The 26,328-nt window shown below is 44.6% G+C and overlaps 5 protein-coding genes across 5 annotated transcripts; 4 read left to right on the forward strand and 1 right to left on the reverse strand.

The window, feature by feature from the left end:
- Positions 1–1,164: 1,164 nt before the first annotated feature.
- LOC117141362 (MIT domain-containing protein 1) lies at positions 1,165–2,447 on the forward strand. The gene is made up of 3 exons (XM_033304768.1): positions 1,165–1,669; positions 1,810–2,015; positions 2,199–2,447. The coding sequence occupies exons 1-3, from the start codon at positions 1,304–1,306 to the stop codon at positions 2,350–2,352; spliced, it is 726 nt and encodes a 241-aa protein (XP_033160659.1). The 5' UTR covers positions 1,165–1,303; the 3' UTR covers positions 2,353–2,447.
- A 14,508-nt stretch (positions 2,448–16,955) lies between these two features.
- On the forward strand, positions 16,956–19,125 carry LOC117140640 (fork head domain-containing protein FD2). The gene is made up of 3 exons (XM_033303679.1): positions 16,956–17,334; positions 18,334–18,589; positions 18,646–19,125. Exons 1-3 carry the CDS (start codon positions 16,964–16,966, stop codon positions 19,123–19,125), a joined length of 1,107 nt encoding a protein of 368 aa, XP_033159570.1. The 5' UTR covers positions 16,956–16,963.
- A 252-nt stretch (positions 19,126–19,377) lies between these two features.
- LOC117140779 (mitochondrial E3 ubiquitin protein ligase 1) lies at positions 19,378–21,228 on the forward strand. Its single transcript, XM_033303864.1, has 4 exons — positions 19,378–19,545; positions 19,605–20,188; positions 20,247–20,454; positions 20,519–21,228. The coding sequence occupies exons 1-4, from the start codon at positions 19,441–19,443 to the stop codon at positions 20,636–20,638; spliced, it is 1,017 nt and encodes a 338-aa protein (XP_033159755.1). The 5' UTR covers positions 19,378–19,440; the 3' UTR covers positions 20,639–21,228.
- On the reverse strand, positions 20,738–22,992 carry LOC117140778 (FGGY carbohydrate kinase domain-containing protein). The gene is made up of 5 exons (XM_033303863.1): positions 22,653–22,992; positions 21,382–22,398; positions 21,248–21,322; positions 20,971–21,189; positions 20,738–20,912 (listed from the first exon to the last, which is right to left on the reverse strand). The coding sequence occupies exons 1-5, from the start codon at positions 22,836–22,838 to the stop codon at positions 20,763–20,765; spliced, it is 1,647 nt and encodes a 548-aa protein (XP_033159754.1). The 5' UTR covers positions 22,839–22,992; the 3' UTR covers positions 20,738–20,762.
- Positions 22,993–24,432: 1,440 nt separating this feature from the next.
- LOC117140768 (gustatory receptor for sugar taste 64a) lies at positions 24,433–26,141 on the forward strand. Its single transcript, XM_033303850.1, has 7 exons — positions 24,433–24,628; positions 24,683–24,874; positions 24,929–25,123; positions 25,175–25,341; positions 25,397–25,674; positions 25,729–25,981; positions 26,052–26,141. Exons 1-7 carry the CDS (start codon positions 24,433–24,435, stop codon positions 26,139–26,141), a joined length of 1,371 nt encoding a protein of 456 aa, XP_033159741.1.
- Positions 26,142–26,328: the final 187 nt, after the last annotated feature.

Raw genomic sequence — 26,328 nt, forward strand, 5'->3', positions numbered from 1 at the left:
ATCCACACATTTAATTTTTTTTTGGTTAAATTCCAAATTTTCACTCGTTTTCGATGGTTTTTCGAGCTGTGCTATATTTTTTTGACATTTCACTTAATCGAAGCAAACAAATTGCATAGTCAAATGGCAGCACATCATCACACGCATGTATTAAGCCATATTTATTCGCAATTGGATGAGCTGGGTGCCTGGTTTTTGTGTCGAATCACCCGAAATGACTTTTCTTTCTGCTTAATACGCATTTAAAATGCGAAAAATTTAAGCCCCGCAGTGCGAACTATAAGCTGACGTCACGTTCCCGTTCACAGCTCCCAATGGCTTAAAATTTATGACATAAATAAAAATACGGACTCGGGATGTCCGGAAAAGCCACTCAGCCACCAAACCATCCAGCCAAAAAATAAAACCCCACCCAATACTCTAAATTACACGAAACGTTTTCGGTTTTTTCCTTGGCTGACTCCGATTGGATTGGATGGCCATGGCAGTCCAGTCCCTCATCCAGATCCATTGGTCACCTGGCGGTTGTAGCCAGAAATGAAAACACAAATAAATTAATATTTGGCTTAGTGAAATTGAATTCGGCTCCATGTTGGCATGTCTGACTGCTGGCTGGCGATAAAACGCTTTCGTTTTCGATTCCACGTAATTGCTCGTAAAGGGAACGTCATCGTGCTACAGTGGAATATGCAAATGTGGGGCATTTTTAATTTGCACATGTTGCAATTGAAAAGTTTGCCACAAAAAAAAAACAGAAGAGGTAAAAATATGTTTGAAAAATGATGCTCAATGAGTATAAAATTTAATGTGTTTGCAAAACAGCTTTAAGTTTAAGCCCGTGCTTTTATTTATTTATTTTTGAAAGACATATATGTATGTTCAATACAGAGATTTTTATTATACAGTTTCACTGTTAAATCAAATAGTTATTTATGGGAGTTCCCCTTAAATTACACACTCTCTTTTATTTAACGATAATAGTATATAATTATATTATATTCTAGTGCTTTATTTATTTATTTTATTTATTTATTCAATGATTAAAAAAAACTTCATGCCTTTGTTTGTGTCAAAAAGTAACGGTCAGCAAACATATTGCCGTATATATACCAACGAATCGGACTTACTTTCGGAGTTTTCAAACTAGCGCGCTATGGTCACACAACCAGCTGTTGGCGTTTTCGAATGTTGCATTCCGTGGCAAAAACATATTAAATGTGAAAGATCCTCGATCAAAAGATCCTGAACAGCAAGATATTCCCCACTTCGAAGTACTTAACACTCCCCCGCCTGAGATGCCAAGATGAGCAGCGCATTGAACGCCAAGGAGTTACTCATACGCGCCGTGGAATGCGACCAAGTCGGACGGATCTTGGAGGCGCAAACACTGTACACGGAGGGGATCGCGCAGTTGATGCAGTTCGTCAACGGGGAACCGGACGAAGCCAAGCGTAAGGTTTTCCTGACCAGGATCAAGGAGTACATGGATCGAGCGGACGCCATAAAGGCGCGGATCAATGGCAAACTAATGCTCGGCGAGGTGGTTTCCCATGTTTCCATCGACGAAAATGATACGGGTTTCGACTACGATCAGCTCTTCGGGAAATACATGGACGACAAGACCGTCGAGATTATGCTGGAGGAACCCTACATGACGCAGAACTATCAGGTGAGAGAATGATCCTCATGTAATTGTAATATAATAAATATTGTTAATCTTTTATAATGACCTCATACGAGGTTTCATATCATATTAAGATAAGGAATATGATTGTTGAGCCATTGTTTGTATTTTATATTCGCTTGCAGTATCAAAATCTAGTAAGATTCTTGGAGCTAGCTGCCACAAATTGCCCAAACCTAAAGTATTTTCGACTGATCACCAAAGAGTACCAGGATGCAAAGAATCCGGATCAGCAGGTAACAAATCTTGGACAAATCAAGGGTGACTTGGAGCGGCGGAACGTGACTGTCTCCATAAAATACGAAGACTCGCTGCACGATCGAAAAATTTAGTAAGTTTGCAAAGTGATAGCGTCAGCAAAATTTTACTTGAAGTGGCGAAGATCGATTGTTTTTCTTTTAAAAGGTTAAGGTAGAGCTTAATTCGGCATATTCCCTACCGAAAACAATCTATACACCCTCTTGAAAACCTATGTATTTATAATATTATCTTATCTTTTCGTTTTTCCTTGCAGCTTAAGCAATGGCTACATAATCAAGATTGGGCGAGGTCTGCACTTCTACAAGGCCGCCAATCCGATGTATTCCATTGGCCTGGTCAACTACAAATTCCGAAAATGCCTCCAAACGGATGTGGATATATGGCGCAACTCCAGCGCAGCATCGTGAAAAGACAGACAATATTGTTTAGTTTTAAGAAATGCAACTTCATTTAGACTGGCTTTGGCCAATTTTATAAAGATTTCATTCAATTTCTACAAAAACGAGCTGCGAGTGTGTTGCAGTCACCCACAATTGCAGATTTTGGGCGGCTATAAATCTGCAGACGCCACGAAGACACCGAAACTAATATATGGACGTGGCCAAAGGGGCGTTCTCCTCCGTTCTCCGTCCTCCGTTCTATGCTCTCTGCTGGCTCCGACGATGGCCTGCCAGAAAATGTTTAAAATTCATAACTTTCACGCCACTTGCGGATGCGGAGGCAGCTGCACAGCTGGCGGCCCGTCCTGGCTGCTGTTTTGAATGCCTCTCGCCACTGAGGCAGCCAGCGGGTGGCCACTGCAGTTGCATAAAAGACAGAAGCGGAAGCTCCTGCTTTACCAGCTTCTGTCCGTGTCCTTAAAGCCAGGTCTGCAGCTCGATGGAGGTACAGTTGAGCCTCTGTAGGTGAAACATAGACGCCATTCTGGCTGCCACTCGAGTATCGCCAGTTACTGGAAAAACTTTCAAAGTACGCAATTCAGCTAGATCATTTCTGTGCTCATTAGCTTTGATTTTTGGATACAGTCCCAGTTCCAGTTGGAGCCAAAGGAGTCGTCCTGTTCCTGTTCCTGTTCCTAATGCCAGTGCCAGGAGACATGTGCGTGGATAATTAGAACTGCGACACAGTTGGCTGCACATCGCAATCGGAATTGGAGGCGAAGTCGGTGTGCCACCTTCTCATCGTGTGTGGGGTATATTTTCAATTTACTTGGTGCCATGCCAGGGATTTATCAACAGATGAAGGCAATTGTTACGCAAAGGCCCGAAATGCGGCGCGATGAGCCGGCCTAATAAATTGCACCAGAGCTAAAATGCTTTGCTCGCTTTTAAATTTTATGGCCCGTAAGAAGGCCTGGGAACAGCAGCAGTAGAAGAGCAAGATGAGTCCCAACCACCCAGCAGGACCCACTGTAACCACCCCTAATTTTGGGTTTAAGCACGTCTAGAGGTCGGAGCCTGCGGGCGACTATGGCCATGGCCATGGGTTTGGGTGTGGGTATGGCTATGGGTATACTCTAGAGTGGAGTGGAGTGGGGATTCCATTTGCCTAAGCTGGCTATTCATTCCCTTGATATTCTAAACAAGCAACAAGGAGATGCTCGGGGCCCAGGATGAACTTATTGAACAATTAGATGGTTCACTTATTTTAGATAAATCTATGAGCTAGATGGATCCCGGGGCCTCACCGGCGAATGTTTGCCTACAAATAAGCCACTAACTGACTGAACAACAGACCCGCACTAAGCTGATTCCGGCTCAGGCTTCCCCTTGGCAAGCAACAGTTCCTCGATGCCCAGCCATGGTTAGGACCATGTCCATAGGCCACTGGTCCACTGACTCCTTGGTCACAAGTGCACAAGCCTCGGGCGCTGCCTGCCAATTTGTGAGCAATGAATGCAGCAGCGCCAGCGCAGGAAACTACAATATACAATACATAACCATGGAATTAGTTATGGTCCTGGTCGACGGCTTCAGCTTCATCTTCGTCCTGCTCGAGTACGAGGACACAAAGGGCCCGCCACCCATTACTCCACATCCATCTTCCTGCGAGGGGGAGGATGTCGAGCAGACACTGCCGGGGGCAGACCAACAGCATAACTAATCCGAATATTTTACTCCCCTCCGCCGAAAAAGACAAGTCCAAGTGGAAGCCACTTTAGTACCCGGTCATCTTTATCTGGGTATGTCCAAATCGGCGGCTTGTGAAAATGGGTTACGCCTAAGATGGTCCAGCATCCTGATATTTAAGTGTAATCCGCCTTATCAAGGCATTATATAATTCCTTTTTCTTTTTTCACTTACGAAACCTAATTCAGATTAAAATATATCGGACACTTATCGAAAGACTCGCTGGTGTCAAGCTGTGCAGACTGTTCCGAGGACTTTAAAGGCCAGGCTTAAAGGACATGAAAACACAATAACTTGTTTGCAGCGAAAACAGGAACTCCATAGAAGGCCAACTTATTGAGTTCCTGGGTGAGCAGAAAACCTCCTGTTACTGGGCATAGCAAAGTCGTAATATCGCTGCCAAGGACTCCAACTTGGCCATAACCAGGATGGCGAAAGGAAAAGGCAATAGCTGAAGGAGTCGCGTGGTGGAGGAGGAGGAGGGGGTCGCGTTAAGCGGAATGTTTTAGGTTCAGAGCAGCACTTATGACATTACATTTTACGACGGGTGAGCTGGCTGCCTTCTACTTACGTGTGTGCTCTCTATTAATTTGCCATAGCATCCCCCAATCTCTCAGAGCTTCCAGCTCCGAGCTCCAAGCCCCGCCTCCTTGGCTCGATTGTCCTGGCTGGAAAGATTTGTGAAAGCGCCACGTAATTGACTTTGACTTTCACTACGGCCCTTCTTCGCTCGTTTGCTTGAAATTATCATTGGATTTTCGGCAGCGGGATATATGTACATATGTATGGGGAAAACTAGAATTTCCATTGTGTACACATATACTTATGCCGATTTCCCATTAGATGCGTAACTTTGGTCCACCGAAAAAAAAGGGTGGCGTCAACATTTTTTGCTTGTTTTTATTGCTGCCAGCAACATCCACAACAAGCACAATAACAACGGCCAGGCAAACTGGCAAATGTCCCACTTGTTACCAGAAAAGCGAACGGCGAAAAAAAACAAGAAAGTGGGCGGGGCCGAGCGACATAGGCGATAGGGAAAATCGGGCCATAACTTTTGTTTTGCTACGTACATAAAATGGCGCCAAGCAACCTATATAGGCCAGACATCAGAGCCGAAGCGAAGGCAACGAGAAAGATGGCTGCACTCAGCGAAAAGTCGAGTGCTTCTCGGGAAAATCGAGTGGGAAGGGGTTGCAAAATGGCATCGAAGTCACTACGATTCTCACAGATATATCACAGTTCTATCTTATATAATCTAAATATTAATAATAATATTTAATACTAATAATTTTACCATTATCATCTTGAATTGTGCTACAACTATTGTTAGATTATTATGATATATAATAGATTAAGGATTATAGTTTTTTTAGGTACAATATTAAACTATTGCTGTTGCCTTGATCCTATAAAATAATATATGTACATTTTAGAAGGCTTAACTAAGGTTTAAAATCTTTAGTTTTTAAGTTTATCCCTATTTCTCTGAGTGCACTGATTTAGGGATGAGACGCAGGAGCACATAAAGTCAAGTGAAACTACTGGCAATAGCAATTGAAATCAAAAACGTGCCATCAACGGTTGTTGTTGCTGCTGATGTTGTTGATGTTGCTGCTAGTGTTGCTGCTGCTGCTGCTGTTGTTGCTGCTGCCATTTCTATTGCTGGCGTTGTTATTGTTGGTGAAAGCATCTCTCCTGCATCAGGAGCCGACCATTATGTAAATTGCGTGAAGGACAAGGGGGCGGGCATGGACCAGCCGGGTGGTTTGGGTGGTTGGACGGCTGGTTGGTTCAGTTGGGTGTTGCTAGTGGCTGCTGCGGCGACTGCTGCGGTTGACCAGCAACCGCATCATTAACGCTTTGGACAGGCATTAGGAGCGCAATGACAACTGGTTGAGGTCTCAGGCTGTGCGTCCGAAATATGAACTAAAGTGATTTTCAAATTTGCCACACAGCCGTCGTCGTGGCAGGCACTCTAGGAATGGCCATTGTTGCTGCTGCTCCTACTTTCACTATTGTTGCTGCTGCTGCTGCTGTTGTAGCACTTGGTGTTGCTGCTGTGCTGTGCCTCGTGCCAGATTAAAAGCTGTCACAGACCAAACAAAGGCAACCGCAGCAGCAACACTGGCAGCAACAACAGCAGCAGCAGCAGCACAAAGGATACAAAGCAACACGAGCAGCAGCAACAACAGCAGGCAGTTATTGTCCTCTCTTTGGATTTGCAATGTATGCCGATTTATAATCAATCAATGTCAGCGCAAAATTCGAAATGGGTGGTGCCGCCTACTGCACTGCTAAAAAATGTCGAACATGAGCGTCGGAAATGGAAAAAAATGGAAGTCCTGGAAAATTAACACGGATGCGAGCGATTGATTTATATGAAGTTGAGATAATGGCACAGGCAATCGGCATTCGGCATTCGAGTTGAAAATAAGTGTGCTACCCCCTCCTTTCACATTTAAGTACCTTTCAGCACATTTTTCGCGCAGTGCACTTCGCTGGCAGCCTCTTTTTCACTCGCTCCCCCGGGCGACTACGTGGAACGTATGCTGGAGAAAGAAGGCCTTCATTAGGCCCATAGACGTCACGACAGGACTTCGCCGGGGCCAAAGGCGCGTTATTTATAGTGCGTGTCCTATTAATGCATAATCGACGTCAATCTTGGCATATTAAAGGACTAACGCGGCCTAAGTCGTTTCATATCCCCGGGCTATCTGGCTGATCCTGCCATCTTCTGGCCTGCGTTTAATTCCCCCTCCGACTGCAAAATGGCCATCCCATCTCACCCCTCGTCACGTTTTTTGGCGATTTTAAACCAAAGATAGATGGCCAGAGATATTTTTTGGCAGCCAATGGCTACTGGTTGCCTTGAAAATCCTTTTCGCCATGCTTTCCTTTTGTTAATAGACCAAAATGCGTGTCGAATTCGCCAGCGAATTGATGAACTTGGAAAAGGGTCCGCTGCCAACATGAAATGCATTAGCAGAGATAAAAGCATTTATGAATTTAATGAGGTGGCTCTTAAGAAGTGCTTTAGTTTATTTCTGATTTTACCTGTAAGAACACACAGCTTTATAGCTTTGAAATAACTACCTGTTTTGGAAACAAACATCCTTCAATTCAAGCTAGAATAGTTACATGTTGCAATATCTCGTGTCTAACCAATAGATCCTATATAGAGCCTTGTTTCCTGGGGATATTCTCCTTAATATCTTGATATCTTTACAGCTCCTTCATTAAAATTCGCCTTAAAGCTAGATAAGCCACTGTTTCCTGGCGCCAAATCCCAACCGCATTCCTATTCTGGTCAGAAGGAATTTACCTCGGGTCAATTATTTCACTTATTTAGCAGGCCTTAAAATTTCGCCACAAATCCACGCCTCCGCGGAGTCGGATGTTTAATGACCAGGAGACATTGTGACAGCGCTGACAACTCGCTGGAAAAGTGGGAAAATGGTAAATGGAAAAGTGGAAAGTGGGGGGAAATGCAGAGATTCAGTGGGCATTAGAGGTAGTAAGTCGCGGGCATAAAAAGCCAAGTTGTAATTTGAGTAATTAAAATTTGACACGATAATCGAATCGCAGGCTCACGAGTCCTGGCGGCGTAGCAGCCACGCCACGGAGATGGCAACTGGAGCAGGTAGAGCAGATCCAGATCCAGGTCCAGATCCTGGCACGACATCGGCGCCAGCCCTTTCACCCAGATTACAAGGTGAGCGTCCTTAATGCCCCGCACTTTATGTGTATTTGTATATGATTCCTTGTGTGTATATTCGTGTACAGGACCAAGCAGTCAATGTCAAACCACAGACTATTAAATACACACGCAGGCACGCGAAAGTGCTGAAAAACAAAGCCAGCAGATGAGAAGGCTGTACACTGAGGAAAAACTATGCATTTAAAACCAGATTAAGCCTCTTAAAAACTATTTCATTTCATAGAGTAAGTTCGAGTTGTAAAAGTTTAAGCCAATTTAAAAGTTTAAATCTAATATGAAATCCCGCCAGAAGCCAGTGTTATAAATCGCGATGTATCTGTATCACAATGAAAGATATAATATCTTAGATAATCTTTGCAGTTCATGGTATTTCATATATATAGGATATCAGAATATAAAATGCAGAAAGTTATTGAGTTTTAATTGAAGGACTTGTTCTTGAAACCATTGTCTTGTTTATAGGTTTTGTTTACTTATTTCACCTAACTATAGTCTAGTTTTTTTTTGCAGTGCCTTGGAGGCGGCGATGACGATAGCGATGGCGGCGACGGCAGCTTCCATAATTCGCCTGACGACTCCGGGATTCGTGGGGAGTAAAAGCCATTAAAGTAACAACCAGGCACAGCACGTTTTTACGGCGACAAAAGAAGGTTCCTCAGGATGGCTAAAATCGGTTGGCAAAAGTGCGGGTGGTATGGGTGGTAGGGGTGGCATGGGTGGTATGGTGGAGGGGGTTTTCCGACTCAATCGTAAGCGAAGCAGTCAGCGTCATAAACGACGGCGTCGGCATTTAGAAAGCGCAGATATTCCTGTCAAAACGATAAGCGCGCCTTCTTCGGAGTGAAAAGACAACCAGTCAGCCGAAGGGGGATGCCTTGGATCTGGATGTGGACGAGGACTAGGACTAGCACGAGGATGAGGATGTGACAGTGGATGTGGCTGAGGCTGAGGCTGAGGATTTGAACGCCTGGCAATCGCAGGCAGCGTTTTTATGCGGCATCTTTAAACGCTTTGCGGCATTGTCATTTATGTATCTATTCCAGGAGTCTTTCCTGCATTGGTTAAATGCCTTACGGTAATTTCATTCACTTACGCGCACATAACTTGCAGAACTCACGTATTCCCATTCGGATTCACATTCGCATTCGCACTTTCTCTGTTTTTCCCCAGCGCGGAGAAAGGGGGCACAAAGTTATGGGCTGGCACATCTCATTCCCGGCCAAATAAAAAGAGAGAAAGGTGCGTAATGACATTCATGTGATAAGCACACGCACACGCCCCCAGGTGAAAAAGTTGGGTGGGGTAGGTGGTTTGGGATGGGTGGAGAATTCGGAGGGCTGCAGCTAATGAGGCAAATTCCCCAAACCCCAAAAACACCAAGCCAAATATGTACATAAATCTTTAGCGGAATAGGAAATAAAATATATGGAATGCGGTAGCAGTTGTTGGCCATCGCTGGCCGCAAGAAATATGGATTGCTGCCTAATCACCTAGAGCGTCAAGGAGCGGGGAATGGGCATGGGAAAGGGACAACTCCTAAGTCGCGCAAATCCCAAAATATTTCACAACTTTATCCCCTTAGGTGGGATTTTTTGCGGGCAAATAACAAAAATAAAAAAAGGAGCAGCCAAAAAACAACGCGGCAAACGAGCATCAGTAGCACGTTAATCAAAATGCTGGCGGGGAGCCGGGGGACAAAGTGTCCTGGCCGCCAGATATGGCCATCTTACGGGTATCCCGGCTAGGTATTCACCATGTACCGGAGGAGGCATCGAAGGCGAAGCGAAAATTTTAATGGCTCAATAAAAATGCCATTTGCACAGCGCTCTGCTGGCCCGCAGAAAGTTGGCTTTAAAGGCAATCGGCATGGCAAGGCAAGGGCCAACCTCCGGCAGCCGAAAACAAAAGCCAAACAAGGCTTAACACATTTCCCCAAAATGTTTATCTAATCAGCGCAAAGTATCCTGACACCTGAGAAGAGCCAGGAACGACAGCAGCACTACAAAAAAAAATGTGTTCAAAAAGGAGAATTTTAAAATAAGTTTAATTCGATTCTCAGCAGAAACTATCTTGAAACTGTGGAAAGTATCTAAAAGATTGAGAGCAATGTACAAAGAGCTCTAGGATTATTCATTCTTTAGAGAGCCTTCTTAACATATAGAACAAGTAAGAAGTTTTCCTAAGAAGAGTTTCCTCTTCAAAAAGAAGCTCTCCACCATTAAGGATATTTTTCTCAGTGTATAGGAAAGCCAGGACTCTCGCCAGGAGGCAGCTGTCAGGGCATTAATCTGCAATTGCCGAAGATTCCCGCCTTCCAATCGAATCAAATGTAAATCAAGGGGACTGGGAGGCAAGTTGGGAAAAGTGGAAAGTGGTGGTGGGTGGTGGGTGGAGGCCATTTGCTGGCTTTTCCAACGAACTAGTTGCACATCTCGGTGCCCTCACACGTATTTATTTCCTACGATTCTGTTTTTTCTTCAGTTTTGTTTTTTTCAAAAAGGGGCTGTGCCGTGGGCGGGGCATTTATTTTCGCCACCCATTTTGTTTGTGGTGCGCTTTATCAAACAGAAAATTTAAAAAACAAATAACAGCCGAAGAAAACAGCGGCAGTGGCGAGCAGCAACAACAAGAACAACAGACAGACGGGCTGCCATTAATTTTTTATTGGTTCTCCGAAATCCGATTCATGCCTTCCACAAAGATTTCTCAAACATTTAAAAGTGCGAAAAGATCAAAGCGAATTCCAACTTATTGTGTTCCCCGATTTCGCGGCTTAGCCGCAGCGAAGAAATCCATAAATTCCCATTCGACCAGAGAGAAAGAAGGAGCAAACTGGCTTTCTAGTTTCCCCGATGATGTGGCATATTTGCTTGTAAACATTTGACGAGAGCCCAGTTTTCCACGACCACCCACATTTGCTGCGAAAAACTCGGCCATGGAAAATTAAATCAGCCGCTCCTTTCTCCTTTTCGGTTTGCAGTTTTCCGCTAGCAGTTTTCCGTTTGCAGTTTCCAGTTTTCAGTGTTCAGTGTTCAGTGCTGAGTCCTCTCATCTACGTTCAAACTGATATTTTGCTGGCTCTGCCAAACCGCATATCAAACTGTCGACCATTTACCATTGGGTCTACAACGAGGTGCGGCCCGTGCCAAGTGGTTTTTGGCTGCCGTTGTTTTCATAACATTCGAGTGACTCCCTTCCCAGCCCAACCCCTTCACCTCCTTCCCGCCACACGCTGCACGTACTTGCTGTACACATGGAGCAGGCTCCCCAACCAACCGCCCCATCTACCCCCCATCTGGGCAACTTCTGACGCCACTCTGTCTGCCGCGCCACGCCTTGACGGCCTGCATTCGAATAAAAAAATATTCATACGTAGATGCCCTTTTTATTATGCACTCTACGCCAGCGGGTGCGAACAGTTTTGTGGTGAACTCTGGCATTTCCCGCTCCCCGGTTTTCCCTCGCAGGCGACTAAAAGTGCGAGGAAAAGCTGATACCGGGGGTCAATACTAACTACTATTTGGCGCAAAGGTCGCTTGCAATTTGCAAACTTCTGGGAGTCGGGTTATTTTGCTAAGCGAAATTTATTCTCCCTCGCGGTATCTTCGCCAGCTTTAAGTCAATAGAAAAATGCTTGAGGAAATTGATACCGTTTGGAAAGTTTTGCAAAACTTTGACTCACTTTAAACAGCGTTTCCTCAAACTTAATGTATCATAACTTTTTGAGAAACGCCCTCAAAAGCGTCTAGTTTTGGTTACTTTAGAGCAAATTAAATTTGATTTACTATAGATATCTGATATCATTTCGATCTTTAACCACTTATGAAGTCTTGGTTTCACTAACACCCCTTTAAGTGCTCAAATTAAAAGTTTTGAACCGGTGACAGCGGTTAGAGCCTTGGTCTTATCAGTTTAGGCCAAGTTCCGCCTCCAAATTGAATCTCCCGTGGGAAGTGAGTCCGATCGCCTGGAGGGTATAGAAAGTTCGATGTGGCAACAAGTGCTATACATATCCCCAATTGCGGGGAGTGTGGGGGGAGGTGCTTAGTACCCGGCGACTTTCCGGGGGCAGGGGCAACCAGCTCCGCTTGTTTACACGTGCCTTTGTTGCTTCGTTGCTGACGCGATGCGTGTGTTCCGGACTCCGTTCTCCGTACTCCGAATACGGAATGGGGTGAAGGGTAAAGCGGTGTGGGAAAGCCAGGAGTGAGTGCGGTATATGAGCACCGCATGAAGTTTTGCCTACTTGTATTTACATACAAACAAGTGCTGCAGCAGCAGCAGCAACAGCACCGGGGAATTTTCCAGCCCACCTCCCCCTTTTGTTGGCTGACTTTCCCATGAAAAATAAACAAGCGTTTGGCTCCGACAGTCGCCAAGAAGTCTGCGACGGGCCATGGATTTTGCTGTTGCTCTCCGGCTCACCTGGCTGCCCCACAAGGTGGCAGCAGTGTGTTGCAAGGTGCACTGGGAAAAAAGTATACTTAATAAATGGTGATGCAGAAGAGTTGAAGCTGCAAGGTCAGTGGAGTACGAAAAACTTCATTTGGGTGGGAATAGATTTACAGTGAAATAACCAAACATTTGTGTCATCCAAAGCTGGAGAGTGGGAATTACCTGGACCTATGCGCTTCCTATGCCAACTAAAGATTGTGGGTCTAGGATACGCAAAAATACTACCCTTAATTCATCATATCATCTGTAAACTAACCCAACGTGTTACTGGTGAATTTCTCGCAGTGCAGGTCCTTGGGGAGTTGTCAGGATGTTGCCACTGCCTGTATTTTAATAATGCACCGAAATGAAAGTGGCTGTCAACTGGAGATTTGACAGCTGCTTTATGCCGGCGACAAGGATCGATGATGGAATCGCAATGGAAGGTAATAACGCCCATTGGCAACCTGTCAGGTGCGTAGACAGACTTGCCACAGATTATTTCACTTAGCTCCCCGGATAATGTGAGATAATTAGGCGGTGGACTGGAGAGAGGGGAGAGGATGGAGTCCACGGAATCGTCGACTCATTAGCACATGGCACTCGAGGAATCCCCCGTGGTAGTCCACACTTACTCATAAATGCCATAGATCTTTTCGGGGGCCACCAGCTGGCCCACTTGATGGCATAAACAGATTGCATGGGGCTCGCTTTGAAGTGCGAATTACCCGCGGGGTCAACCGCAACATGCATGTATGTACATACATATATACCTCTTTATAACTGAACAACAGGGCCGTGAATATGGAAAAGTTGGGGGGAAATGGGTGAAAATGGGCGAAAGATGGGGCTTCGGTTTCGCTTTCGGCCGTAATACATCTTGGAAATCTGTTTAATGGGCCGCACGGCCACTTGAGAGGCTTTTTGAAGCTGTTGCTATTTTAATGTGGTCGATATTCTAAATTTAAACAAATAAACAAACATCCACACTGCGCTGCTGTTGAAAGTTTATTGTTGTTAAACCTGTGCAGCAAAACTGTTTGATATTCCTTTGCGTTTGCCCGGTTGAGTAGCCGATAATTTGGCACTTAAAACGTGCGAAATTCATTCACATTTCCATTTCCACTTGATTCATTTTGGCCGGGAAAGCAATCAATGTGAGTGCTTGGTTTATGTTTTTCTTTCATCCCCAGCCCCCCAAAACATCCGCCCAGCTTGGCTTTTCCACGCCCCACTTCAGCCCCCTCAATCCGGCTAGAAAATCGAAGAAAACTTTTCCTGCGGCTGGAAATCAATATGAGTAATACGAAATAATAATCCACGAGATTCCCGTGGCTTGGGGGCCACTCGAAAGCCAGCCATTCTCGATTTGTGTATAGATTGCTCTTTTTGAAGATGCCAAATAGCTGCGAAGGCGAAGTTATCACTCAATTTATAGGTTTTTCAAGTGCAAATGAGGTGCTGTCAGGCGGGAAATGCTACAAATGATTCGACTTATTCGAGTGAATTAAAGTCGGGCAATTTGTAATCTCATATTTTAGATACAATTAATTCTCTAATATTTCAAGATGCTTTCTCAGTATTTAAAGATTACAAGTAACTTTGAACTCCATTAAGCAACATAAAAAAAAACGCAAGAAACCGCCCAAGTCGGCAAAACACAAATCAATTGCAGTTGCCAACAAACTCAATGGCTAAATAAATTATGGTTTTCGCTTACCGCTATCGACTTCAAGCCCGCCATTAATTAACACCAACCCTTTTGGCCAAGGAGCTGAATCGAAATGGCCGCGATTACTCCAGTGTCCAACACCTGTTACCAACAAATAAGGAGCGCAGGGTGGGGCAAACTACCGTCGTCACAGGTCAACAACCAGTTTATTGCTCACGCATTTCATTTCAGAAATCTTCTGGCGTTCCGAAAGTCATCATTATCATCGAGGATGCTGGCACAGATGGGTGGATGGGGATGCTGGAGGTGGAGCCGGAGCCGGAGCTGGTGCCATGCAACTAGTGTCAAGAATCGCATAAATTTCCGATTCCGGGACGCCGAGTGTGCCATTTAATGGCCGGCAAAGGTCACGTTCACACCGCCGTAATGGCTAATGGGCAACGAGCGGGTCCTGACAATTCAGGTAATGTGGATAATTTGCTGTCAATGATGTGGAACGAAGGGGCCCGGCTCTGCGGTCCTCGCTATTTGTTGTCAAACAACACGGCGGCGGCATCATCTCGGCCTCTCCTCCTCTTAATAGTCCGTGCTGCATTTTACGGCGCCTATAAATAGGTCCTACTAGATGTTAATGCCTTCCAATAAACGGAGGCTCATGCGGCATGCGGGGCATGGGGCATGGGGCACCCCATCGATTTTTGACAAATCACCGCTTGTCGAGCACAGCCACAAATCCGCGCTGATCGATGATTTGTTGTCTTTGATCTCGGGTGCAAGCCACAGTGGTGTCGAGTGATTAAATCAAATTTTGACAAGGTGTCGACTGGCGGCAGCCAGAGTGTATTTGCCTCTAAGTGTGCCTGAAGTTGAAGATCTTACAGTGGAGCTACATAAAGAGACACTGTATTGGGAGTATTCAAGAAGTCAGATTGGCTAACCATATTAATTTGAAGTAACTAAACTTTGAGTATCTAAACTTGCAAAAGAGTCGAGCGATGTAACAACCTATGCATGTCGCTTTATCTCGAGGCTCTACTGTAATGTAACTCAGCTAAATGCAAGCAATTCACAGCATAAATCAAGCGATGACAACGGGAACAACAACACCGGTAGTCACGCACTAAACTATAACTATAACTACGCGATTACACACAGCGATTAAGTTGCGGTGGGGAGCTGCGCTGCGACTAAACAAACAGGATCCGAGGCGTTTTATGGCTTAGTGCCGGGGGATATGTCAAAAAAGATGCGGGGAAGTCATAGGAAAACATAGTTTCACAACGAAAAACATCGATCGGTGTTCGAAACGAAATCAGACCAAACCGAGCTGGGCCATAAAAAACAATATTTGTTTCCAATACTATTCCCAGCATAGGTCTAAAAATAAGCAAGCCAAACACGCAGGGCAGCGACATCTTCGAGAGAATCGGAGGATCGTGGGCCATAGGATAACCCATTGTTTTATGACCCATTCTCACCAGCGGTAAGCGATCGTAAAATTTGAATAAATCGGGAGAGAGCGTGAAGAATCCTTGTGGCATTGGCATCACATCCACACATGTGAACTTCAATTGGCTCGGCATTCTGGATTTCTCAGTTCTTCGATTTGCGTTCAATGTTTTTATTTCTTTCAAATGATCTCTGCTTTCTACTTGAGAACGGAACGATCGTAAAAATCGAGCATAGTCCTGTTTGAAATGTATACACAATCGTTTTACGACCTTTTAAGATATAGACCAAGACTTTGGTTGCATTCGGAAAATTGCGTACTTGACTGCCGCGAGTTTACTCTCGCTTTCCATCGTTCGCTCGGAAAAGTCGTAAAATCGGAAGGCAACTGCCACAAGATAGCGATGTCAAGGGACCAGATAATGCCGACTTCTGGCATTATCTTGCCAGCTGCTATCCGGTGGAATGTATAAACGGAGTGCTTCTCGGAATCGCTTTATTTAAATAATGTTTACAAACCAATTGAACCGAGGAGTTATCAAAGCTCTTTAGTGTATGCTATCAAGAGATGATTTCAAAGTTATAAAATGATTAAAAAACGCAACTCAATCCAGAAAAAGGGTAAATAAGTGACTAACACAAGCAATGAATACAGATATTACTATATATACTATAGTATAGTCCATTTTAATAACTTGTACTAACGATTTACGCATGAGATCCTAGAAGCTTTGCATTATTTCCTAAGATCTAAAAATTCCCTTTCAAGTGAACGTAATTCAAGTGTAAACTTTGCTCGATTTTCATTTGTTGAAAAATCAAATCTACATATTATTCAAAACACATTGGTACTCCCGCACACTCACTCACACACATGCGGAAAAGATCTTGACTCCGCCCATAGTGGAAAATACAGACAAATGAGAACGGACATAAATAAACATGGAAAGAGTAGAGAACATATTTGTAGGAACGCCCCCTCAAAAGAGAGATCCGCCATATAGCGGGTATATCTGAAAAAGATATAGTATATCCAAGGATATTTAATTAGTAATGATATAATCAAAAAGGGTGGTGCACAAAAATCGAATACTACAAAGTTAATAACTTCAGTATTAACAATATTATCATATTATATCATAACATAATAATTTCATTCATATTACTCCTATTTTTTAACAAATTCATTAAAATTATTTTTTAATAAAATTTAAATTTTCCAAGTAAACTGTTTTCGCCTCTCTGAGAACATAAGCATGTGTAGATATTGTGGTGAGGGTGTTCGCATATCCCTATATTTATAGACCAATGCGCTGCTCTCCCCAAAAACACACACCCATAAGATTGGGATGAGGCATTACAAGTGATCTGCGTATCCGAGTTCATTCATTAGTCGATCGGACTTCTTGGCTGACGCAACACATGGTCGGTCCACAGTCGCGCTCGCATCGCCCACAAGATCGGAAGTAACAGCTAACCGGAAACAGGATAAATATCCTAAATATCTAACAAGTTCAAGTGAAGTGATATTCGAAACAAAGTTTCCAAAAGATACAAAAAAGTGGATAGTATAAAAGAACTTTGCAGCAAGTTTTTTGGGATAACGCTTGAAAATGCTACCATCTTGCTATGCCAATGGATCGATGCTGCCGGATAATGAGGAGCTGGTCAACTCCCTGCTCGCCAATCCGGACTATCTCAGGACCCAGGTGTCCCCCAATCCGCTGGCTCCCAGTGCCGTCGGAGGTGCGGGCATGGAGGGTCTGATGTGCGGATCGTTTGCACCGGCCTTCTACTACCAGGGCATCGATAGCTTCCTGGCCCTGCACAACAACATCTGGGGATTGCCCATATCCTTTCTGCACAACTCGCATCGACCGGAAAAGCCTCCTTTCTCCTACATTGCCCTCATCGCCATGGCCATCAGCAGTGCTCCCAACCAGCGACTGACCCTCAGTGGAATCTACAAGTTTATCATGGATAAGTAAGTTAACAGAATACGAGATCTTCCAACTCTGTAACCCTTTGATCGATCATTAAGTAAACTTAGTTAGTAAAAAACAATCACCAAAGAAAATTTCCACTTTCTGTACATATATATTTTACTGAAGCTCTTGTTTTTTCATTTCTACAAAAATAAATGTTCTGCCTTGCCTAAAATCGTGTGAAATTTAGATGACATTCTTGGCTAAATCAAATGCCAAAATAAACAACCGCCGCATTCCAAGTATTTGTATAAAGCGAAGAAGTTTTTATCCCGAGACTCATTTCAAAACAGTTGACGAAACTTTTGCCACAACTGGGATTAAGTCGGTGATATATGGAGCATAAATCCGATTTCTTAATGTGAAAATATATAAATACAACGAAGATTGCTTGGTAATTATCCATATGAAATGGTTTCATTTCGTGGCTTAAATTTATTAGTCACATCTTTAACAAATATTAAAATATATAGATATATTTGCGTATTTTCAATACGGCACACCGCTCATTTAATTTTTCCTTTCCTGAATGAACAGAATGCATAAAAAATGGCGGTCAGATATATAAAATAGATCACAAGTAATTTGAAAAACAGGAAAATGAACAATGGCTTCATGTGTTTGTAAACTAAATATTTCCGATTTCTTTATCAACATAAACAAATATTATTTTTATTGCTTTTTCAAATCGCTTGATTTAAACAAACCAACGGAGGATATAGATATGGGCTAATAAGATGTGTATCAACATCAAGTTTTTGGGATTGTAAAATGATTTTTATATATACAAATTCAGAAATTCAAAGCTGTGAAATTCTGAAGTAAATAGTTTTGATAAACACACATTCGAGTTATACAATTATATTTACAGACTCGTCGGTTGAAGCATAAAGTATCTGTTCCATTGTAAATTTATTGAATATATGTTTACCCATTCAAAATTGTAAGAATCTCAAGGAAATATAGCTCCTAATAATTTATCCAATTATTTTTTTTAGATTCCCATATTATAGGGAGAACAAGCAGGGCTGGCAGAACTCCATCCGCCACAATCTCTCCCTGAACGACTGCTTCGTGAAGATTCCGCGTGACAAGAACACAATCGAGGATAACGACAGTGCTGGAAAGGGAAGCTACTGGATGCTGGACTCCTCGGCATCGGACATGTTCGAGCAAGGAAACTACCGCCGGAGGAGAACGCGCCGGCAGAGGCACTGTGGCCACCCAAATCGCTACGAGAGGGAATCGGGAAAGGTATAATACACATCCAAAAACTTATGAACAAATCAAATAAATGAATTTCTCTGCAGGATTCCAACGATGCCAACAGCGGCGCAGCAGAGATTCGCTCGCCCAGCGAACCGCTGAGTGACTTCGATATCTTCTGCAACGAGCGACCCAATTACTCCGACAGGATTACGGATCTGCACAGGCAGTACTTGTCCGTGTCCCTGGGCTTTAACAGTCTTTTCAACAACGATGCCCGCGGCATCCGACCACTGCCCGAGATCAGGGAATGCCCAGACGATGTGGACACCTCCTCCAGTTCCAGCAAAATCCAGCCAAATCTGCAAAATCCCATGGAACTGCACGAGGAGCTACATTCGCCGAGCGCCTTTACTCCTCCTCTCAATCGCCGGGAAACCAACTCGTCGGGTGCGCCTATTCTTGGTGAAGCTTTTCATGGACTCAAGGATGTGGTGGATGCACCTGATAGCAGTCCAGTGGCCAGCAGCAACCGATCAAAGACCACGCTCTTTACCATCGACAATATCATTGGCAAGCCATAAGCAATTAGGATCCTTTGGCTTAATTATCTTAATTTAGTGATAAATATTCTTGCTTAAAATACATAAAAGTGATGGAGTTTTAAAATACAGAATTGAATTGAATTAAAAAAAATTCTTTTTGGTGGTAAATTTCAAATATGAAAATAGTATTTTAGAGTGACCAATCCAATCTATGGCATATACTATGTTGAACTAGTTCCAATCAACAGGGCAAATATTTAGTATTTTTAACCGTTACGAGAAGCGGGAAACACAGCAACACTGAGTAAACATATGTTTTTGTAGCGCAAAATAAATAAAATAGCATAACACAAAATGGAATTTTTACACGAGTCCATTGCACTGGGCGTGGATCTGCTAATACTGGGCCTGTGTGCGCGCGAGTACGTGCACTACAAGCGAACTGCCAAGGTGCTGAAGGTGCGTATACGTGATGCACGTAATGGGTGGCTTTTACTCAGTGAACTGCTGCTTTTCAGGCGGCACCGCAATACAACATCGATGGCGATCTGAAATCGCTGGTGGAGCGGCAGCGCGACAAGAAGATACCATATGCGGTAATCCGGGGCACAGTGACGCCCATCGGCGTGCCACTGAGGAGCTCCCTGGTGCCCAGTGTGAGTGGAGTGCTGCAGATTGTGAAGCTGCACGAGCACAGGGTAACGCGTGGATTCGCCGGCTTCTGGACGGAGCACCACAAGTTGCTGCACGAGTCCGCCAACGAGATGCCCTTCGAGTTGCGTAACCAGAGCCATGGTGTGGAGATTGTGGACGCCTTGAGTGCCGCCGTCTTGGACGTGGACGTGGTCTACGACAACTACGAGCCCTCCAATCTGTCCCTCTTCGACCATGTGTTTGGTTTCTTCTCTGGCGTCCGTCAGAGGGGATTGCAAACAACGGAGGAGGTACTCAGAGAAGGCAGCTTCCTGACCGCTATTGGTGAACTGGAGTTGGATGGCAATACACTGCGCATGCAGCCCTCCACTAAGGGACCGCTCTTCTTGACCACTGCCACCAAGTCCACGCTCATTAAGCGGTTCGAAGATGCCAAGGCAACGACAATGTGGGTAGTGCTTCCTCAGTGTGTATACTCTTAACACTTTCTACTTAATCCCTTCTAGACTCAAGCTGGTTGTGTGCAGCACCATCTCTGTCATCCTGGTAGCCTTCATTGCTAAGAAAATCTACCGAAAACGGAAACAGGAGCGGGAGGAGGCCAAAATCCGCGACCGTCTGGAGACGGAGCGCCGGGAGCGGAGGGCGAGGAGTCGTCCTCACACTCTGTCCCAGGATCAACTCTGCGTGGTGTGCTCCACGAATCCCAAGGAGGTGAATAGAACCCTTACATACTTATTGCGAATTTACATAATGCTATCCTTTTTTTTTCCTCTAGATTATCCTTCTGCCGTGTGGTCATGTGTGCCTCTGCGAGGACTGCGCCCAGAAAATCTCCGTCACCTGTCCCGTGTGTCGTGGTAGCATCGCCTCCAAGGCAGCCGCCTTCATCGCCTAGGAACCAACGAAATGCCAACAAGATCACCTTGTACCTGTGTGCACCAAACTTTTTATTTGTTACAATGCTCATGTACGGCATTTATTTGAAATTATTGAAAGTCTTGACATCGGAATGAAAGAAATCACTTAGTGTCTCCCTGCATAATGCGCCTGTACTGGCGCTGGTTCTCCAGCAGCTGCAGGAACACCTTGTACTTGCGATTGTGGAACTCAAGCGTTTCCGTGTTCGGCTTCACCAGCTGGCCAGTGCCACCCATGGCTTTCGAGGCGCTCTAAGAGCACAAAGATTAGTTTATAAACCAGTTAGATATTAGATATTCTTAAGCTCACCTCCAAGCTGTCGAAGTGGCCGGAGGCAGCGGCTCCCAAGGCAGCAGCGCCCACCAGAACCATTTCCTGTTCATCCGGAATCAGTGCGGGCAGATTGCAAATGTCCGCATGGCATTGTACGTACAGAGGATTCTTGGCCAATCCCCCGCAGAAAAGTAGCGTTTGAATGGGAGCTCTACCGTACTGGTAAAGATTTTCGATAATGTGACGAGTGCCGTACTGAAATAATAACGAATAAATATCAAGTTTCTAAATAAATTATAAGGATACCACTTACAGCAAGAGCTTGGACGAACGCCAAGTATTTGATGGCCAGAGATTCAGTTCCTCGCGTCATGTCCAGTCCAGTGATCTGAAAGCAATAGTTTTCCATTTCAATAATAAAAAGATCTATATAAATGTAGTACTTACCACTCCTCGCAACGTGGGATCTGCGATGGGCGACCGATTGCCATGCAAGTCCGGCCAGACATGCACATCCTGGGTGAGACAACCCACCTGGCTTAATCCTCGAGCAGCTGCCAGTTCTGGCAGCAACTTATTAAGATGCTGGTAGATAAACTTATCCTCTCCCAATTGGGCTTTCAGTACGGCGTAGGATTCATGCGACTTGAGGACGTGATCCAGTAGATGTCCTGCGATGCTCTGTCCACCCTCGTTTAGGAAGTAGCCCGGAATAATGGCATCCTGATAGGGACCCCAAACACCTTGTGCGAAGCATGACTTCCGGGTGATGCTCATGTGGCAGGTGGATGTACCGGCAATCAGCGCCATTTTACCCTGGACATCGTCGGCACCCTTGGACTCCTTCGAGCGGCATCCAAACATTCCCAAGGCGCCAGCGTGGGCATCGATTAGGGAGGTGCTCACCACAGTGCCGACGGATAAGCCCAATTCCCCGGCAGCCTTGGCAGTGAGTCCTTTGCCCACCGTTCGGCCAGGCGGCTGGACATCACTGCCCAATTTCTCGAAGTTATCCTGAGTCAACTCCTCCAAGTCCGCCTGCTTCAGGAACTCCTTGTTCCAACTGCCATTCGCTGCATCGTAGTTCCACTTGCACACAACCGAGCATAGTGATCGGGTATCCACTCCAGTGGCTCGCCAGGTCAGAAAGTCGGGCAGGTCAAAGACCCTCCATATATTTCCAAAGGTCTTTGCCAGATTCCTCTTCAGCCACAGCAATTTGGGAACCTCCATTTCCAGCGATACCTGACCACCCACATATTTCAGCAGCGAGTGCTTGAAGGCATTGATCTCTTGGGTTTCCTGCTCGGCACGATGGTCCATCCAGAGGATTATGTTCTGCTCCGCCTCACCGGACTTGCTCACCGTCAGCGGCGATCCCTGGGGGCCCAGAACCACCAAGGAGCAGGTGGCATCGAAGCCAATGCCCTTGACTTTTGACTTATCGACGCCGCCAATGACTTTCTGTAAAATCGGCACTGGGTTAATCTAATCTTCGCGAGAAACGTCGCCGAACGACAGAGGTTATCGCACAGAGCAAATGGAAGATCATTACTGGGTTTATAGACCCAAATTAAAGTCGTTAAATTATTACTTTAAAAGTCATCAAATATTTCAATGCATTTCGAAATATGAATATAATTAAAGATAGTATTTGTTACTATATATGAACAACCAGGTTAGGATCTATACTTTGCTCCCGTACGCTGAAGACCTACCTTCACCACCTGACAGATGGACTGCCATATATTATCGGATGACTGGTTGTAGTAGCCCGGCTCGGGGTTCCACGTTTGGATCGTCTGCACCGCCTGCTCCAGGACACGCCCATCGGAGGCGACCAGCGCCGCCCTCGCACTGCCCGTGCCCACGTCCACGCCCACAAAAAACGGTCCGGATGACATTTCCAAGTCGCCGCCTCCGTCACAGACGCCTCTAATCACCTTGGCGGTCAAATAAATGTTATTGGCTCGATGCGAAAACCCAAACCCAATCCCAGACCAAAAGCGAAGCGAAGTCGTCGAGCGTCGGACGCGAACTGATAAGCAAGCTGATATGCGAGCGCCGAGAGACCCAGAAACCGTGTAAATTAACCCAAGTACCGGTTTCTAAAGATCTCATTTGATTACTTATGAACGAGCTACATTTATGAAGTATCTTAATTCGCCACAGAAGAAGTGAGATATTTATATTCTTAATAGTTGATAAGGTTGTGAGAGGCAATACACAAATTAAATGTTGATAAGCATTTCTTTTATATTAATTGTGTTTTAATTTTTGGTTTTTCAAGCTCCACAGACCCACATGTATCTGGATCTGTATTGTATCGCTAAGGCTTTGTATCTTTTGATTTTATTTAACCCACGATCTCAGTAACCCTGTATCTTTCACGCACGTTTTTGTTTATAATTTTGCATTTACCATAATTTGTGATTTTTGCTTGTTTATTTTCTTTAGCACAATAGTTCTGCTGCATCTTATAAAGCTGAAGAGCATTTAATTTTAAAACAACTTATTTTTGAATACCAAAATTTTTAAGTAGAAATTAGACACTTTTATTATTATAAAAGGCACACCTGATTGTTTTGAACCAACAATTATTTGAGCAGTATTTTGTTTTGCTTGTACAAATGCGCAGGTTGTTTATCAGCGCAAACAAAAGCAGTCGAATGTTTTTGCTTTTATTTATTCCGACACCTGTCGCAGAACCAGTCGCAACGAGCTGCTCTCAGCCACTGCTCCAAAGCCCTCAGAGTGGATCCAATCCATCCCATCTATTTCCATATGATCACAGGTGTATTCAAACCCAACAGCGATTTTCTCTTAGCTGTTAGAAATACAACTGAGTGACCTAAACAACTTCCTGATAACAGAAATGCTTCTTATTCTTCAACTTAATTGCTAATTAAAGTGTATTCAGATATCACATTAAAAATATATGTCAAGGTTGTCTTACAAAAGGGTCTAAGGCTATTCGGAAGTGTAACATTTTAACAATACATTGATAAGAAAGATTTGTAAATAGCCAACGTATTATCTAAACTGGGTACTTCGCTCGCCATATCAATCAATACTCGATTAACATCGCAGATAAGTAGCTATTTTACTGCCATACGTTCATATAAATACGTACGTATAAATATATTATTCAGCCTAAAAGTGGACCAACTAAAACTTAAATAGAAACACAACGTTTTGACCAAATCTGTGCTTATTTGGAAAATTCTTGCTCGCATGTATCTCAGCAGCTAATCGAACTGCAATCTGACGGATGCATCCGAATCCTTTGGTCTGCTGCTGCAGAGTGAACTCACTTTTTCCAATTCCCACAGAAGTGTCTCATAATTGTTGTTTACCTCCTGGGACTAGCTCAGTCCAAAGCCCCTAATTAGTGGCACTTCGGACGGACACCATTGTGGAGGACTCAACTCCACCCATGACAAGCCTTGGACATGTTGGAATTTCGCATTTCGTGTCAGTGCAAAAGAGACCAGCGTCATGAAAGGACCCACTCTGAATTTTCGAAAAACTCCCAGCAAGGATAATGGCGTCAAGCAGGTGGAGAGCTTGGCCAGACCGGAAACGCCTCCACCGAAGTTTGTTGAGGACTCCAACCTGGCATTCAATGTCTTGGCCAGCGAAAAGTTGCCTAACTACGCCAATTTGGATCTATTCCATAGGGCTGTGTTTCCATGTAAGATTAAACAGATATTACTAACGAATATTTATTAATTATTTTCCGATTTAGTAATGTTTTTGGCCCAATGCGTCGCCATAATGCCGCTGGTGGGCATCCGGGAATCTAATCCTCGCCGGGTGCGATTTGCCTACAAATCAATTCCCATGTTCGTTACCCTGATCTTTATGATAGCCACATCGATATTGTTTTTGAGCATGTTCACCCACCTGCTGAAAATTGGCATTACAGCCAAGAATTTTGGTAAGAACAGTTTGATGTCCTTTTTTAGCTGAAAGTTAACATGGGTATCCCCAGTGGGATTGGTGTTCTTCGGTTGTGTTTTGTCGGCCTATGTGGTCTTCATTCGCCTGGCCAAAAAATGGCCAGCAGTTGTTCGAATCTGGACCAGAACGGAAATCCCTTTTACCAAGCCACCATATGAAATACCCAAAAGGAATCTTTCGCGCCGCGTGCAATTGGCTGCCTTGGCCATCATTGGCTTGTCCTTAGGTGAGTTTCTTGTTATATCTTGAGGATATACTTCTATCTACTTCTTGATAGGTGAACATGCTCTGTACCAGGTATCTGCTATTCTAAGCTATACACGTCGCATTCAGATGTGCGCCAATATAACCACTGTGCCCAGTTTTGACAACTACATGCAGACGAACTATGACTACGTTTTCCAACTGCTGCCTTACAGTCCCATCATCGCTGTTTTAATACAGGCAAGTACCTATTACCCAAAAGTACTTAAGATATTCTTAAGAATCTACATCTTAGTTAATCAACGGAGCGTGCACTTTTGTGTGGAACTACATGGACCTGTTCATCATGATGATTAGCAAGGGCTTGTCCTACCGATTCGAGCAAATAACTGCTCGGATTCGCAAATTGGAACACGAGGAGGTCTGCGAATCGGTGTTCATCCAGATCAGGGAGCACTACGTCAAGATGTGCGAGCTACTGGAGTTCGTGGATAGCGCCATGTCCAGTCTCATTCTACTTTCGTGTGTTAACAACCTGTACTTTGTGTGCTACCAACTCCTAAATGTCTTCAAGTGAGTAGTCAATAAATATTCAATTAATATTTCGAGTACATCTGTACTCCTTAGCAAACTACGTTGGCCCATCAACTACATATACTTCTGGTACTCCCTCCTCTACCTCATTGGACGAACGGCCTTTGTGTTCCTCACGGCGGCGGACATCAATGAGGAGTCCAAGCGAGGTCTGGGCGTCCTCAGACGGGTTTCCAGTCGTAGCTGGTGCGTGGAGGTGGAGCGCCTGATATTCCAGATGACCACCCAGACAGTGGCTCTTTCCGGCAAGAAATTCTACTTCCTCACCCGACGACTGCTCTTTGGAGTGAGTAACCCCAAATGCAGGTGAAATGCCAGTTAATGCTCACACCTCCATGTTTCCTCCAACCCTTCAGATGGCGGGAACCATTGTCACCTACGAACTGGTCCTTTTGCAATTCGATGAACCCAATCGACGCAAAGGACTGCAGCCGCTGTGCGCCTGATGGACAACAATAGCCAGCAATCGTCATCCTCCCACTCCCCGACCATTTGTCATGTCAGCTGAATGTGACAGGCGCCACTATTAGTTGTAAATACTTAGTTGGTAAATCGTTTAAAGCGGCCACGCCCCCTCGGAAGTATCGGGGGCCACTTGGCACGCCAGATTGGCAAGTCGGTTGGTTAGTGCTA

The sequence above is a fragment of the Drosophila mauritiana genome, chromosome 3L (assembly GCF_004382145.1).
Source record: "Drosophila mauritiana strain mau12 chromosome 3L, ASM438214v1, whole genome shotgun sequence".
NCBI classification, from domain to species: Eukaryota; Metazoa; Arthropoda; class Insecta; order Diptera; family Drosophilidae; genus Drosophila; species Drosophila mauritiana.

Bases quoted from the DNA above. Each gene is read 5' to 3' on its own strand.
- LOC117140778 (XM_033303863.1), bottom strand. From the start codon at position 22,838: ATGTCATCCGGACCGTTTTTTGTGGGCGTGGACGTGGGCACGGGCAGT. The intron at 21,190-21,247 runs GTAAGTGGTATC...TTATTATTTCAG, and splicing joins CGTTCGTCCAAGCTCTTGCT to TACGGCACTCGTCACATTAT. The intron at 20,913-20,970 runs GTGAGCTTAAGA...TTGTGCTCTTAG, and splicing joins GCCACTTCGACAGCTTGGAG to AGCGCCTCGAAAGCCATGGG.
- LOC117141362 (XM_033304768.1), top strand. From the start codon at position 1,304: ATGAGCAGCGCATTGAACGCCAAGGAGTTACTCATACGCGCCGTGGAA. The intron at 1,670-1,809 runs GTGAGAGAATGA...ATTCGCTTGCAG, and splicing joins ACATGACGCAGAACTATCAG to TATCAAAATCTAGTAAGATT. The intron at 2,016-2,198 runs GTAAGTTTGCAA...TTTTCCTTGCAG, and splicing joins CTGCACGATCGAAAAATTTA to CTTAAGCAATGGCTACATAA.
- LOC117140640 (XM_033303679.1), top strand. From the start codon at position 16,964: ATGCTACCATCTTGCTATGCCAATGGATCGATGCTGCCGGATAATGAG. The intron at 17,335-18,333 runs GTAAGTTAACAG...TATTTTTTTTAG, and splicing joins TACAAGTTTATCATGGATAA to ATTCCCATATTATAGGGAGA. The intron at 18,590-18,645 runs GTATAATACACA...ATTTCTCTGCAG, and splicing joins ACGAGAGGGAATCGGGAAAG to GATTCCAACGATGCCAACAG.
- LOC117140768 (XM_033303850.1), top strand. From the start codon at position 24,433: ATGAAAGGACCCACTCTGAATTTTCGAAAAACTCCCAGCAAGGATAAT. The intron at 25,675-25,728 runs GTGAGTAGTCAA...TGTACTCCTTAG, and splicing joins CAACTCCTAAATGTCTTCAA to CAAACTACGTTGGCCCATCA. The intron at 25,982-26,051 runs GTGAGTAACCCC...CCAACCCTTCAG, and splicing joins CCCGACGACTGCTCTTTGGA to ATGGCGGGAACCATTGTCAC.
- LOC117140779 (XM_033303864.1), top strand. From the start codon at position 19,441: ATGGAATTTTTACACGAGTCCATTGCACTGGGCGTGGATCTGCTAATA. The intron at 20,189-20,246 runs GTGGGTAGTGCT...AATCCCTTCTAG, and splicing joins GATGCCAAGGCAACGACAAT to ACTCAAGCTGGTTGTGTGCA. The intron at 20,455-20,518 runs GTGAATAGAACC...TTTTTCCTCTAG, and splicing joins GCTCCACGAATCCCAAGGAG to ATTATCCTTCTGCCGTGTGG.